Source organism: Miscanthus floridulus, chromosome 10 (genome assembly GCF_019320115.1).
Source record: "Miscanthus floridulus cultivar M001 chromosome 10, ASM1932011v1, whole genome shotgun sequence".
NCBI classification, from domain to species: Eukaryota; Viridiplantae; Streptophyta; class Magnoliopsida; order Poales; family Poaceae; genus Miscanthus; species Miscanthus floridulus.
The window spans coordinates 90,882,365-90,896,446 of record NC_089589.1 but is presented as its reverse complement, the minus strand read 5'-3'; the positions used below and the strand labels follow the sequence as shown (position 1 = coordinate 90,896,446).

At 45.1% G+C, this 14,082-nt stretch overlaps 1 protein-coding gene and 2 pseudogenes across 1 annotated transcript; 1 reads left to right on the top strand and 2 right to left on the bottom strand.

Moving 5' to 3' along the window:
• The first annotated feature begins 829 nt into the window (after nucleotides 1-829).
• LOC136485081 (protein ALP1-like) lies at nucleotides 830-2,284 on the top strand (annotated as a pseudogene).
• A 343-nt stretch (nucleotides 2,285-2,627) lies between these two features.
• On the bottom strand, nucleotides 2,628-4,539 carry LOC136485080 (glutathione S-transferase T3-like). Its single transcript, XM_066482023.1, has 3 exons — nucleotides 4,324-4,539; nucleotides 3,365-3,881; nucleotides 2,628-3,291 (listed from the first exon to the last, which is right to left on the bottom strand). Exons 2-3 carry the CDS (start codon nucleotides 3,869-3,871, stop codon nucleotides 2,710-2,712), a joined length of 1,089 nt encoding a protein of 362 aa, XP_066338120.1. The 5' UTR covers nucleotides 3,872-3,881; nucleotides 4,324-4,539; the 3' UTR covers nucleotides 2,628-2,709.
• Nucleotides 4,540-6,570: 2,031 nt separating this feature from the next.
• Nucleotides 6,571-13,434, bottom strand: LOC136489020 (coniferyl alcohol acyltransferase-like; annotated as a pseudogene).
• Nucleotides 13,435-14,082: the final 648 nt, after the last annotated feature.

The window sequence follows — 14,082 nt, the reverse complement described above, 5'->3', positions numbered from 1 at the left end:
GTCTGTGTTAGAGCATCTCCAAGAGTTTCCTACATTTTTCTCCTAAAAAGTTGTAGTTTGGCAACTCCTAAAAAGATATTAGGAGAAAAAAAAATAGTCATCTCCAAGAGTTTCTAATAAATGACATCTAAAAAATCAAATTGAGGCCCACATCAACTTTTTCTGGCTTTTTTTATTTTTTGTCATGGGAAACATATCGGCTGCCGTACCCTGAGGCCACGATCTCCCTGCCGCCGCCGCAAGGTCCCAGCCAAGGCATCCACCACCCAGCCGGCTGCCGCCTCCTTCCAGCCAGCGACACGAGTACTACTACTGCTTCTACGCTCCAGCCAGCGACGCGAGTACTACTACTGCTTGTACGCTCCAGCCAGCGATGTGAGTACTATTCTGCTTCTACGCGACGTGAGTACTATTCAGGGCAACACCTCTCGCTGGCTATGCTGACAAAAACGTCACAGGAAAACAAGTACAGACCATAGTTTTGTGCCAAGCTAAACGACGAAGAGAAATATTTTAGCCATAATCAACTATCTTAAAGAGCTTTCTGGGTGCCGAATCTATGCCAGTTTGTTTGCAGGTGAGCTGGTAGTATGCTCCTTGACACCTATTATATATCTTTTAGTTTCATCTTATATTGGGATCTCATCCTTGGTAATTTGATAGCCCTTTCTAACCTATCAAGGTTCAACTGTTCGTGTGGTGGGTGGCACACCACATTTTGTATAAAAAACTTCAAGAACATCAACTGCAGTATTAACTTTATTACTTGACAGAGTGGTCTGAGACTGTTTGTTTATGTTTCTCAATGCAGAATCAAACAGAGTCAGAGAGTTTTGTCAAAAGAGAGAGAGAGAGAGAGTCAGAGAGGCACACCTTAAATTGAAAACAATTGTGCACACTATTCTACTATTCTGCCTCGGTAGAATCATGACGTTTGGCAAATCTCTGTTGCAAAGAGAATTAGAAGATTCCTCATCAGACGACGATGATTGTCTCATCATGTCAGCAGCTGCAATTGTTGAAACATATTCAAATAAAAAAGGAAGACATGGTGGTTCTGTTCTAGGGCATAAAGTTATTTATCGAGATAGAGAAGGCGGGCACCAAAGGATGTTTCAAGATTACTTGGCTGATGATCCGACATATGGCCCAGATTTATTCCGTCGGAGGTTTGTGCGCATTCACTTGTGATATGATCACTAGTACGCTAAGTAATTATTCTTACATTTATTTTATTTTTTAATTTCAGGTATAGGATGAGTCGGGACCTTTTCGTACGCATAATGAATGCTGTAGAATCATACGATGACTACTTTGTCCAAAAAAGAAGTGCAGCCAATGTTCTTGGATTAAGTTGCTTTCAGAAAGTCACAGCAGCATTTCGTATGCTAACATATGGAGTTCCAGCTGATGCTACGGATGAGTATGTTCGCATTGGAGAAAGTACCGCAATTGAGAGCCTACGTAGGTTCGTTGCTGCAGTTGTTGATTTATTTGAAGAAGAATACCTGAGATATCCTAATGAGGCTGACACAACACGCTTACTGGCACTCGGTGAGCAAAATGGTTTTCCTGGTATGTTAGGGTCCATCGATTGTATGCATTGGGCGTGGAAGAATTGTCCTGTAGAGTGGCAGGGTCAGTACAAGGGGCATATGGAGGAGCCCACTATTATTTTGGAGGCTGTTGCTTCCAACAATCTTTGGATATGGCATGCCTTTTTTGGAATGCCTGGGTCTCATAATGACATCAATGTGCTTCACCGGTCTCCTTTATTTGCTAAGCTGGCTGAGGGCAGAGCTCCTGAGGTGAATTATACCATAAATGGTCATGATTATACGATGGGTTATTATCTAGCCGATGGTATATACCCATCATGGGCTACTTAGTGAAGTCCATCTCTCAACCTATGGGGAACAAGAACAAATATTTTGCCAAAGCACAGGAAGCAGCGAGGAAGGATGTCGAAAGAGCTTTTGGGGTTCTGCAATCAAGGTTCGCCATTGTTCGAGGAGCAGCTCGTTTATGGGATACGGAGACACTGGGCAACATCATGAAAGCTTGTGTCATTATGCACAATATGATTATCGAGGATGAGGGAGTCGTTGACCCTACTGAGTGGTTCGATTACGGTGGCCAAAATGTGGAACCTTGTCATGAGAGTAATCGCACCCTCGATGAATTCATTGAAGCGCATAAAAGGACCAGAGACAAGGAAATACACCACCAGTTAAAAGCAGACCTCATCGAGCACCTCTGGCAGTATTTTCCTGATAAATATTAAGTTCATAGGACTTCTATGTATTTATTAGCATGAGTACTTTTTCTCCTTCAAATTGCAATCAGTACTTTGTTTGTCCTAAGTTTGATTATAAACAATTTTCCATTCTCTCAAAATCAGATTTGTGCACTTGTGTCATATAATTTAAAATTTTCTTCTTTCTCAAAATACCATGCAGCCGGCCAGTACCAATCAACATCAGCTACAGTACCATGCACTTGTGTATATACGAACACATATGGCCATCTATAATTCACCCGCAGACGCCCAGCTAGCACCAGTACCAATCAATTTCATGGCCACATATACAAAGGTTCACTGAATATAAATAATACATATTAAAAAGCACTTGACCATATATGATAAAGCAAAGGTTCACTGAATTCTAAAATTAAATGGCTATATGGAAAAAATCACATGAACTAGTTTTAATTCGCCAAACGACGATCAACAATCTTCTGCTGCATAACTGTGTAGTACTGCTGCTGCTGCGGGGTCAAGGCGCTAATGTCCATTGCCATTATTTTTTCTTCCTTTTCGATTGTGTCATTTTCCACCTTCCGCAATTCAGCTTCTACCTTTTTTTCTTCTAATGCCAGGCGCCTTTTCTCTAGCTCAAGTGAAGCCATGTGCCTCTCCTCTTTCTTCTTCTCTTTCTCCATGTCAAATGCCTCCTTCTTCGCCCACATTTTGTCCAAAGCCTCCATGCAAGCTTCACCTCCTCCTCGCCTTAGAGCATCTTTTGCCTTCTTCTGTCCCTGTGGCCTCTTTCGGGCTTCGGACTCTGGAGGTGCAATCTCAGTGACATCTTCAGTGATGTTGACTTGTACATTCGTGGGAGTGGAGTCTGGGCGAACCTTCTTTTTCTTGTTACCGGCTTGCTTCAGCTCTGCCAGTTCCCTTCTCTTGGCCTTCCACTTCTCTTCATCCTTCAAAATGTTCCAGCACTGCATGAGAGTGAATGTCTTCTCACCGTTCATTCCTTGGAACATAGTTAATGCTTCAGAAACCTGGAAACATATGTGTTTATTAAATATCAACGTGTATGTCTTCTAAGATTACTGAAATAAGAAAAAGAATTACCTTGTCATGAATGGTTTTTCCACTTTGATTTCTACGCTCAATCGCATCATAGCAAGCACAATACTTGTTGACATTCTCCAAAATATACATCCATCTATGCATTAGTGAACTCTCTGTTCGGCTTGCAAATGACTTCCTGTGGGTCTCATAGTAATCATAAATTCTACGCCAAAAGGAGGAATGAGACTGATTAGCACCTTGCACGGGATCTTTGCTGACGTTCAACCAAGCTGAGACAACAATTACATCCTCGTCCGGAATGAAATTTTTTTGCCTCTTGGCGTTTGGCCTTGGAACGCGTGGGCGTTTATTACCACCAGCACTGGACTGTACTTCTACAACTTCAACACCTGCTACTGCCTGCACTTCATGTTCTTCAACACCAGCTCCTACCTGCACGTCCTCATATGTGTGCGTTTCCTGTGTCATGGGAAAGCTGAACTCGTCCAAAGAACGAACACCCTCAAATCCTGTGACCAAATCAGTCCAATATCCACCACCGGACATTGCGACGAGCCTGCAAATATGGACAAAGAAATCATTACCAAAGTATTTCCCTTTCTTAATCATGCAAAATCATTACGAAATGACCCATGACTCATGGTGCTTGGGTTCTGGATGGCAAACACAGTCATTGGAAACACAGTCAGTCAGATACAGCGGCAAACACATTGGAAACTCATATGTGTCACGCGTCAGTCAGATACAGCAGCAAACACAGTCATTGGAAGGAGGACCGAGCAGATCAAAAAGGAGGACCGAGTCAGTCATCGGAAGGAGGACCGAGCAGATACGCTGCACTGCCACTGCATGTAACACGTCAGTCAGATACAGTGGCAAACACTGCCACGGCGACGGCGACGACACGACGGAGCACACGAGAATACCGTGAAGATCCAAAAGCAGATCGGAGGGAGAGGAGACCAATACCGCGAAGACGAAAAACCGATCATACGTACCTCAGCACCTCACAGTAGCAGCATCGAACCTCTTCTGGATGCCGACGGAGGAGCGGCTTCCTTCGTATGTCTCCGAGATCCGATGCAACTGCGATGAACGAGCGCGCCAAGGACCGATTCGCGGCAAAAGGAGGGGCGCCAAATTGATGCCGCGTGGGAAGCCGCCGATTCGCGCTAGGCTGCGAGCGCGGAAAGATACTCGCGCCTGGGGTCAGTTTACCAAGTGCCTAAAAATTAGGAGAAGATATTAGAAACTGTTGGAGAGAGATTTTTTCTCTTGTTTCTAAAAACCAAGGATTAGGAGTGGGTTTAAGGAACTCTTGGAGATGCTCTTAATTGGAGATGCTTACTTCTAAAATTCTTTTTATGGTAGCGTGCTGTCTATTACTACGATTTTTATGGTAGTGTTGTTTACCACTAAAAAAATAGCTCATCGTAAATACTAGCAAGCATTCACTCCTGAAGCCACTTCCAACATTGACTATCCAGTATCCACTAAACAGGTTTGCTGATTCTGAATCGATTAGCCTGCTGTCGCGCATATTTGATCGCTCCATTGTCTGCCCTCATCACTATTCATTCCCATTCATTAGGTAATAATGTGATATAGGAATATAAACATTTTTTTGCGAATTTGAAATACAAACATTTAAAATAGCGGAAATGCTTGATTTCCTACGGAATGCGCATCACTCTCTGCTGCTCGTATACGATCCAAGGGCTACCGCAGAGATCTTATCCGCACAGCCTCAGCTAGACGCACCCCTCATCTAGTCACGCGCCGCGTCTCCTTCCTCAGACGCACAATCTCTCTCTCGCTCTTATCGGTGACAACGACGGCGACCGGCGACGGCGACGGCGACGGTGACGGGGAGCTCCTCCAGGCTCTGGTATAAGCTAGTTATCGACTCTTGTTTAATTCAAGTATGGCCTTTGTGATTCTGCCTCACACCCCACTGCTGGAATTAGATCAAGGTTAAGTTATCTGCTCTACCTTAGAATTGCAGTCTTTGGTAGATTCATTAAGTTACCGATATTGCTTATTGCTTTCATTATTTATCTAATTATAGCAATATCACTCTGCCCGATTGAGATTGATTTAGATCGGCCTTATATCTTATTTGACCCATCGTTTGCTAACCTAAAACCGATCTAATCTACACCTTAAATGATGAGTTATGTTTTATCGGCTGTTTTACATCAATCTTAATCGTGCATAACGTACGGTTAAGGCATGTTGTGTCTCGAGTAGATATATTGGCTAGCAAGAACCGTTCCACGGCCCGTTATCACGGCCTGTGTGATTCTGCCTCACACCCTACTATTAGCACCGTGGAGTGGGGATCGTTATTCAGTAGATCTATTCCTGGTAAGGCATGACTTTAACTGTGCGTTATGCTTGAATCGGCTGCTTTAGCCGATATCGAGCGCTTTCACGAACAGTTCGCATCACGAGACCGTTGAAGTAAAGATAGGTTGAAAGATATGTTAGCCCCATGATCTTATTATTGTATTACGGCCTGCATGATTCTGCCCCATGCTCCACTGATATTACGGCATGCATGATTCCAGCCGCGCCGAGCTCGCCGGCCATGGCGGAACCAGCCCCGGCCATGGCGGATCTGACGGATCCTGCCCCGGCCATGGCAGATCTGCCAAGGTAGGCCTCCTCCTTCCCTCTCTTCTCTCCTCACTCCTCCTCCTCCTCCAACTCCGGCAAGCTAGGGTTCCGGCGAGCTCTCCCTTCTTCTCCCCCAACTCCGGTGGACTATAGAATGGCCGGCCGGGGGGAGGCAGGTAGGGCAGGCAGTGGGGATGGTCGATGGGCGGCTTAGTGAAGCTGGTAGCGGCAGGGGCTGTCGGGCCAGGTCGGGGCGGGCGAGCTCGCCGGAGCTGGAGAAGGTAACGGCGGTGGCCGGCGGCGGGGGCGAGGGCATTGGAGCCGGCCAGGTCTGGTTTGTTTTTTTCTCTTTTTTTACCAACCAAAATAAATCTTTCCAAAATTAGAGTGTGCAGCCAGAAATTGGTTTTCCTGCACGCGCGCTCTCCACGTGCAGTTCCAAGTATTATATAGACCACACACAGAGTAGACTAACGTACGTACACACTTTTACACAGATGGAGACGAACAGAACGAGCGTTAACCACGAATCACACAAGTCACGTAGGGATGAAGGATGATACGGCACAATGGCGCCATCACAATCCAGCAGCAGCTTCCCACACGCCGGCCAGCGTCCAGGCGCTTCACCCGAAGACGTAGCTACTCTCCAGCGCTCCGAACACCGTCGGCTCCGCCTCCACCACCTCCGGCGCCGCGTGCACGTACACCACCCAGTCGCCGTCCCCGCGCGCGCTCGGCATCGGCATGACGTAGCCGGTGCTCCCGGGGCAGGGGAAGTGGTACGACGCGAACGCAGGGCGGCCCCACCCGAAGTCCACCTCGCCGACGGGGAGCCGCATCCCCGACGACACGACGCACGCCATCTTGCCGCTTTTGCCGCCGCCTTCCAGGTACACTGTCAGCACTGCTACCTCTGCTTCTTTGAACGGGTCCCCTGAAGATGACGCGGCACCAGGAAGGATCCCAAGCGGGCCTCCAAGAGAGCAGGCCAGGCTGGTCCGTGTACGACGGCCCAACAACAAGTTCGCTGGCTCCGAGTGGGAGGCGTAGGTAGTATAAAGTCCTAGCCGGTGAGAGAGAGAGCATGAGAAATCTGTAACAGAAATCCCCCTTATTAATCCTAAGCACTCCTCAGTATTATAAGCACTTATCGTTATTTCGCTCTGTTCCTCGTTTCTGTACTTCAATTTCTGTTCTTCAATTCGTTGGATTCGTTTTTCCTCCTAGCCTAGCGTTCCCCAGCTCACATACACCCTCGCCACCATGGGCTCCGGCCGGTGGCCCTCCACCCAGTCCACAAGCTCACAGAAGTGCTCGCCGGTCGCGGCATCCGCCACCCACCGGTGCACGTCGCCCGCCACGTCGGCGAGGGACATGATGATGTCGTCGCGCCGCAGAGCGTCGGAGGCGAGCGCGCCCGTCCACGACCACGCCCATGCAGCACGACGACCGCTGGCGCGCCGCCGCCCTGGCGTGGAGCCGCCACAGGTGCGCCGTGAACGCCTCCAGCTTCGTGCGCCCGGGCCCCGCCCTCGCATGCAGCGCCGCGACGTCGGCGGCGGCCACGCGGTAGATACGGTTGGTGGTGGCTGTGTCCGGTAGAGCCGGCGCGCGGCTGATGGCGTGGTAGAGGCGGTCCGCGAGGGTGGTGCCGGTGCACGGTGGCGCTGGTTGACGCGGCGCCAGGAGCGACCGGTGGAAGGACGGGTCCGGTGGCGCGGGCTGCCCCGGGCGGCTGCGGCCCACGCGACCAGGAACATGTTGAATGAGTATGCGTCGCAGGCGCGATGGTCGAAGGTGCAGCCAACGACGGCGCCGCCGCACCTGAACTTGGTCACCTGCGTGCATCGGTAGCAGTGATGAATGTTGACGTCAGTAACTCAGTATTACGTATCAAGTTCATGTATCCATCCATATCTTCTTTTTTCCGAATGAAACAGGAGAGGTTGCCCTCTGCTGGGATTTATTAATCTATACTTAATATTAAAGAGGCAAAATTTCTCTCCACCTATTTTTTAGTCCGTGTCCTCCTAACTACCGGATAATAGAGAGTTTCTTCGTATGAGTTCGAATAGTTCACGTCTAGCCGTGATCGATACGGAATATGATTCCAAGATATATTAGGTCTATATCTCATATACGTGACCCAGACTCGTGTAGTGATATACGAGTCTAATTCTAATATACATTAGATTTTATCATTGCAACAAGTCAAAATTCCATTCCTATTTTTTCATCTAGCCCTCTTATTTCTTTTTCACAAATCCGATTCTACTTGGCTTCGTTCCTTTTTCTCCATCTCACCGTGCTCTCGTCCAGAATTCCGTTTTAATTTTTCTTTTCGTGTTCTCGTCGATAACTCCGTTTTTATTTTCCTTTTTCGTCCGTGGTTTTGGTCCGCAATTCTGTTTCTCTTTCTTTTCATGTACGTGTTTTTTTTCCTTTTCCGTTTTTTTTTCAGCCAGCTCCTGCTTTTGTTTCTCTTTTTCTCTACCGTAGCCCTTTTTTTCCGCTAGCTCCTGCTTTTGTTTCTCTTTTTCTCTACCGTAGCCCGTTTTCTTTTCCTTCCAGTTTCGTGTATCTCTGATCCAGGGTTTTTTTATTATAAAAGTTAAAACAAATAATAAATACAACATTACATGTTTTTGAACCATTTACTTTTGCCAAAAAAACTAGATTTCTACCATCAAGTTGTCGATGTAGTTTTAGTTAGACAATAATACCTATTCTTTTAGAACTGAGATGAGCCGATGGTCTAGCTAATCAAACTGTGGATTGAAATCATTAGACAATAATACCTATTCTTTTAGAACTGAGATCAGCCGATGGTCTAGCTAATCAAACCGTGGATTGAAATCATGAGCACTTTGTTATCTAATCCAGTCTAAATAACTCTATTTCTATAATCCTCTATAAGGGTTCACATACGACATTAACTTTTGTGAAAAAAACAAACTTAGTCTCACTCAGTGCGACTGTGCATAAAGAGAGGCATATTTGTTGTATGACTAAGAAAATCAACAAACATCGAGCCGCTGTTGATGACTCCGCTAGCGCGTGCAATGGAAAACCACCCGTAGCCTATGCATGACTATTCTTGTGAAGATGGATGACTAACCCGTGTGATTGTAATATGCTTTAAGGGTGTCAATACATATTGTGGTTGAGGGGGTGGATGCGTATTATTATTTACAGATTCAAAGATGGAGAAAGGTGTCAACTACTTAATAATAGTGAAAATAATGACCCGTTGCAACGCACGGGCATTTTTTGTAGTAACTAAAAAGTGAGATGAAGTACAACAGTAGCAGATCATGAGACAAAGAAGGAAACAAAGAGAATAAACAAGATTACACAAAGTTGTGAAGGTATCCATCCATATGCTTTCATATCATGAAGTCAAATCGTAACTCAGATAACCGCAAATCTCTTTGTTAAGTTTATGTTAACTGTGTTATAACCAGTTTATATATATAGTACTAAATTTGTTCTAAATAAATTGTAAGCATATAACTAGATGCATAACAAAAACTGCGTAACAGCTAAAAAAGAATAACTTACAATTTACAATGGAGGGAGTTGGAACAATTAGGTTATCGTCGCATGCATTTTTATGGGAAAAAACAATCTATTGTAAATAAGCTCAATTTTTCTAGTTACCTAGACGATAATAAAATTTGTAACACTACAACACGTCTCTTAATTAAAGGCGTCTTGTTAAAGGCATTTTTATAAAATTGCATTAATTTTCTTTTACTTAAAGACATTCTTACGAAAAGGCCTTTAAAACCACTTTTGTAGAGGCAAATATAAAAAAATACCTTTAATTATCTATAGCATTGGAGGCGTTTTTCAAAACACCTTTAAAACATGTAGCATTGCAGGCGTTTTTCAAAACACCATGGTTGATACAGTCATAGACACTAGTAGAGAACAGACCTTTGATCCTCGGCCAAAATGGGCTCTAGTCCCGGAATTTTTTGCGCCCGGGACTAGAGATACCTTTAGTCCCGGTTGGTGGCTCCAACCGGGACTAAAGGTCCCTGCCCAACGGCTACTGCGCCAGACAGAGGTGGCAGGGACCTTTAGTCCCGGTTGGAGCCACCAACCGGGACTAAAGGTATACTTTTACTCCCGGTTGGTGGCTCCAACCGGGAGTAAAGGTCTACTCCCGGGCCGTGGCTGCGCCCGGGGTTGGAAAGTTACCTTTAGTCCCGGTTGGATCCATCAACCGGGACTAAATGTTCTCCCTTTATAAATCGGCCGTCTCCTCCTTCCTCCCCGAGCCCAAGCTCAGCACATTTTGAAGCTCACTGCAGTAGTGTTCTTGCTTCCTCCCTCCCTCCATTGTTCCTCCATCCATTCTTCGATTCCTCCATCGATTTCTTCGATTCCTCCATCGATTCTTCAGTTGTAAAGGTTACCAATCTCATACTCTCATTTTTCACCATTTTCTTATGCCATTTTGTTCACTATATATATTTATGGTTCTTTATTATGGTTTTTTTCATTTGTAAGCAATTTGAGCTCAAAATCACTTCAAGCTTGCATATTTACATGAAAGAAGGTTAAAGTATATATAAATATAAACTTAGAAAATAGTTAGAAAATTATAGCAAATCCGTACTAGTTGAACTTGCGGACCGTGTTCAGCTCGGCGAGCATGTTCTCTGCCGAGCGGTAACGGACGTCAAGGAGGAGCTTTGATTCTACGAGGGAGAGCGACAACGGTCGTGGAAGACCGTGTTCCCTTCCTCGTAGAATCGGAGCTCTTCCTTGACCAAGTACGGTGCCATCCGGTGGAGAAATGCTCGCCGAGATGATCACGTAAGCAAGGTCAACTAGTACGGATGGTTATTTATTCACATGTCCCGATATCGTCGCAGTAGTCTGTCAATCACCGTACCTAAACGTAGTATATATAAATAAAAACTTAGAAAATTATAGAAAATCCGTACTAGTTGAACTAGCGGACCGTGTTCATTTCGGCGAGCATGTTCTCTGCCGAGCGGTAACGGACGTCAAGGAGGAGCTTTGATTCTACGAGGGAGAGCGGCAACGGTCGTGGAAGACCGTGTTCCCTTCCTCGTAGAATTGGAGCTCTTCCGTGGCCAAGTACGGTGCCGTCCAGTGGAGAAATGCTCGCCGAGATGATCACGTAAGCAAGGTCAACTAGTACGGATGGTTATTTATTCACACGTCCCGATATCGTCGTAGTAGTCTGTTATGTGTGTACACTCCCATTCTTCTGTTAATTTGCGGAAATATCATGTGAATTACTTACCTGCCGCAGTAAAAGACGAGAACACAATGACCATTAAAAATATCATTGTTTAGAGATCTAGATAATTTTATAGTTTGTTAATTTTATTTGTTTATAAAAGGAGAAATTTATAGTGTATTAAAAAATGAGTATAGAGAGTAGATGGCAACTGCTTCCGGGTCCTCGGCCTCTCATGGGTTTCCAAAGCGACTTAGGCCGGGCCTTCCTCTCATTCCATGCGGCAAGTGTCGTGATGAGACGAAGATTGTGATGGAGTACCGAGTGAAGAAGGAGGGTCCCAACAAGGATCGTATCTTCTACAAGTATCCGGATCGCAATGTGAGTTATTTTATCGTATTTAATGATTATGGTTAGTTTATACCTATTTTCATGATGGTTGTGCTTAAAGTTCTAATTTTTTGTTTTAATTTCAGTGGGATGGCAGTGGACGATGTTCAGGCTTCTACTAGGAGGAAGAGTATGTTGAACTCGTGCAAAAATATCTTGCACAATAGGCAGATACGGCGGCTAATGAGGCAGTGATCCAGCCGAAGAAGCCCAAAGATGTTGCACAATCGGGGGATCTGTCTGTTTTAGTTGAGATTAGTCGCGAAATCCTTGTGCTCCTGAAATGTATTTTAGCTTTAGTTCTTTTAGTGGTAGTTGGGATTGTCTACATTGTAGCGATGCTTTCATAAATTTGTATCTTTTGTGGTGGCACGCATGTTGTATAAATAATTAATTATGATCTAGGTTTTAATATGATATTTATGTCATGTAATGCAGATGAGCCGTCATTGGATGTATAATGCTGATCGCCGCTCCCAAGAGTTCATTGACGGCGTGCATTCTTTGTTACGTGCGGCCGAGGCAAACAAACGCGACGGTTTCATGTGCTGCCCATGTGCCATATGTAAGAATACGGTGGAATATCCTTGCTCAAGGACTCTTCATTCACACTTGTTCAAGTCGGGTTTCATGCCAAACTATATTTGTTGGACAAAGCACGGAGAAACCGGTGTTGTAATGAAAGAAGGTGAAGAAGAACAATGGGACGACAATGATATTATTCCTGATGGTGCGTGCTTCAATGATACTGCAATGGGAGAAGCTGAAGAAGAGGTAGCCGTAGAAGATGAGCCGGCTGATGATCTTTGTCAGGTCATTCGTGACACACAAAGAGAATGTGAAAGTGAAAAGGAGAAGATCAAGTTCGAGCGGATGCTAGAAGATCACAAGAAATTGTTGTACCCAACTTGTGATGCAGGGCAGAAAAAGTTGGGAACCACACTAGAATTGCTGCAATGGAAGGCAAAGAATGGTGTATCTGACAAGGGATTTGGAGAGTTACTAAAAATCCAAAAGAAGATGCTTCCGAAGTACAATGAATTGCCCGCCACTACCTACGAAGCAAAACAAGTTGTCTGTCCTATGGGGCTAGAAATAGAGAAGATACATGCATGTCCTAATGACTGCATCCTATACCGTGGCAAAGAGTACGAGAAATTGGATGCATGCCCGGTATGCCATGCGTCGCGGTATAAGATCAGGCGCGATGACCCTGGTGATGTTGAGGGCGAACGTCCGCGTAAGAAAATCCCTGCCAAGGTTATGTGGTATGCTCCTATAATACCACGCTTGAAACATCTGTTCAGAAACAAAGAACATGCAAAATTGTTACGATGGCACAAAGAAGATCGTAAGGTAGACAATATGTTGAGACACCCTGCTGATGGGTCCCAGTGGAGAGCAATCGACAGAGAATTCCCGGAGTTTGCAAATGACGCAAAAAACTTAAGGTTTGCTTTAAGTACAGATGGTATCAATCCTTTTGGAGAGCAGAACAGTAGTCATAGCACTTGGCCTGTTACTCTAAGTATCTACAACATTCCTCCTTGGTTATGCATGAAGCAGAAATTCATTATGATGCCTATGCTCATCCAAGGCCCGAAGCAACCTGGCAATGACATCGATGTGTACTTGAGACCACTTATTGACGAACTTCTCATTTTGTGGAATAAAGAAGGTGTACGTGTGTGGGATGAGTACAAACAGGAACACTTTGATCTGCGAGCATTGTTATTCGTAACAATCAATGATTGGCCTGCTCTAAGTAATCTTTCAGGACAATCAAACAACGGATATAATGCATGCACACACTGCTTTGGTGATATTAGAGGTGTATTCTTGAAAAAAATGTCGAAATGTCATGTACCTTGGCCATCGTCGATTTCTTCCTACAAATCATCCCGTAAGAAAGAAAGGCAAGCATTTTAAAGGGAAGGCAGACCACCTGACCAAGCCTTGCAACCGAACCGGTGAGGATGTACTCGATATGGTCAATGATGTGAAAGTTGTCTTTGGAAAAGGACATGGAAGCCAACCTATTCCGAAAGACGCTAACGGTCACGCACCCATGTGGAAGAAGAAGTCCATATTTTGGGACCTACCCTATTGGCAAGTCCTGGAGGTCCGTAGCTCGATCGACGTGATGCACCTAACGAAGAATCTTTGTGTGAACCTGCTAGGCTTTATGGGTGTGTATGGAAAGCCTAAGGACACATTTGAAGCACGACAGGACCTGTGTTGTTTGAAAGAAAGAGACAACCTACATCCAGAGAAGACAGATGATGGACGCCATTACTTACGTCCTGCTAGCTACACTCTAAGCAAAGAGGAGAAGGAAATCATGTTTGAATGCTTAAACAACATCAAGGTACCATCTGGATTCTCCTCGAATATAAAGGGTATTATAAATGTGCCAGAGAAGAAATTTTGTAACTTAAAGTCCCATGACTGTCACATTCTCATAACACAATTACTTCCAGTTGCATTAAGAGGAATTCTACCTCCAAATGTACGTCTAGCCACC

What these genes read in the sequence shown, in the direction of transcription:
- LOC136485080 (XM_066482023.1), bottom strand. Translation starts at nt 3,871, where the DNA reads ATGTCCGGTGGTGGATATTGGACTGATTTGGTCACAGGATTTGAGGGT. An exon ending in GAAAAACCATTCATGACAAG is followed by an intron (nt 3,292 to 3,364) that starts GTAATTCTTTTT and finishes ATATGTTTCCAG; the next exon opens with GTTTCTGAAGCATTAACTAT.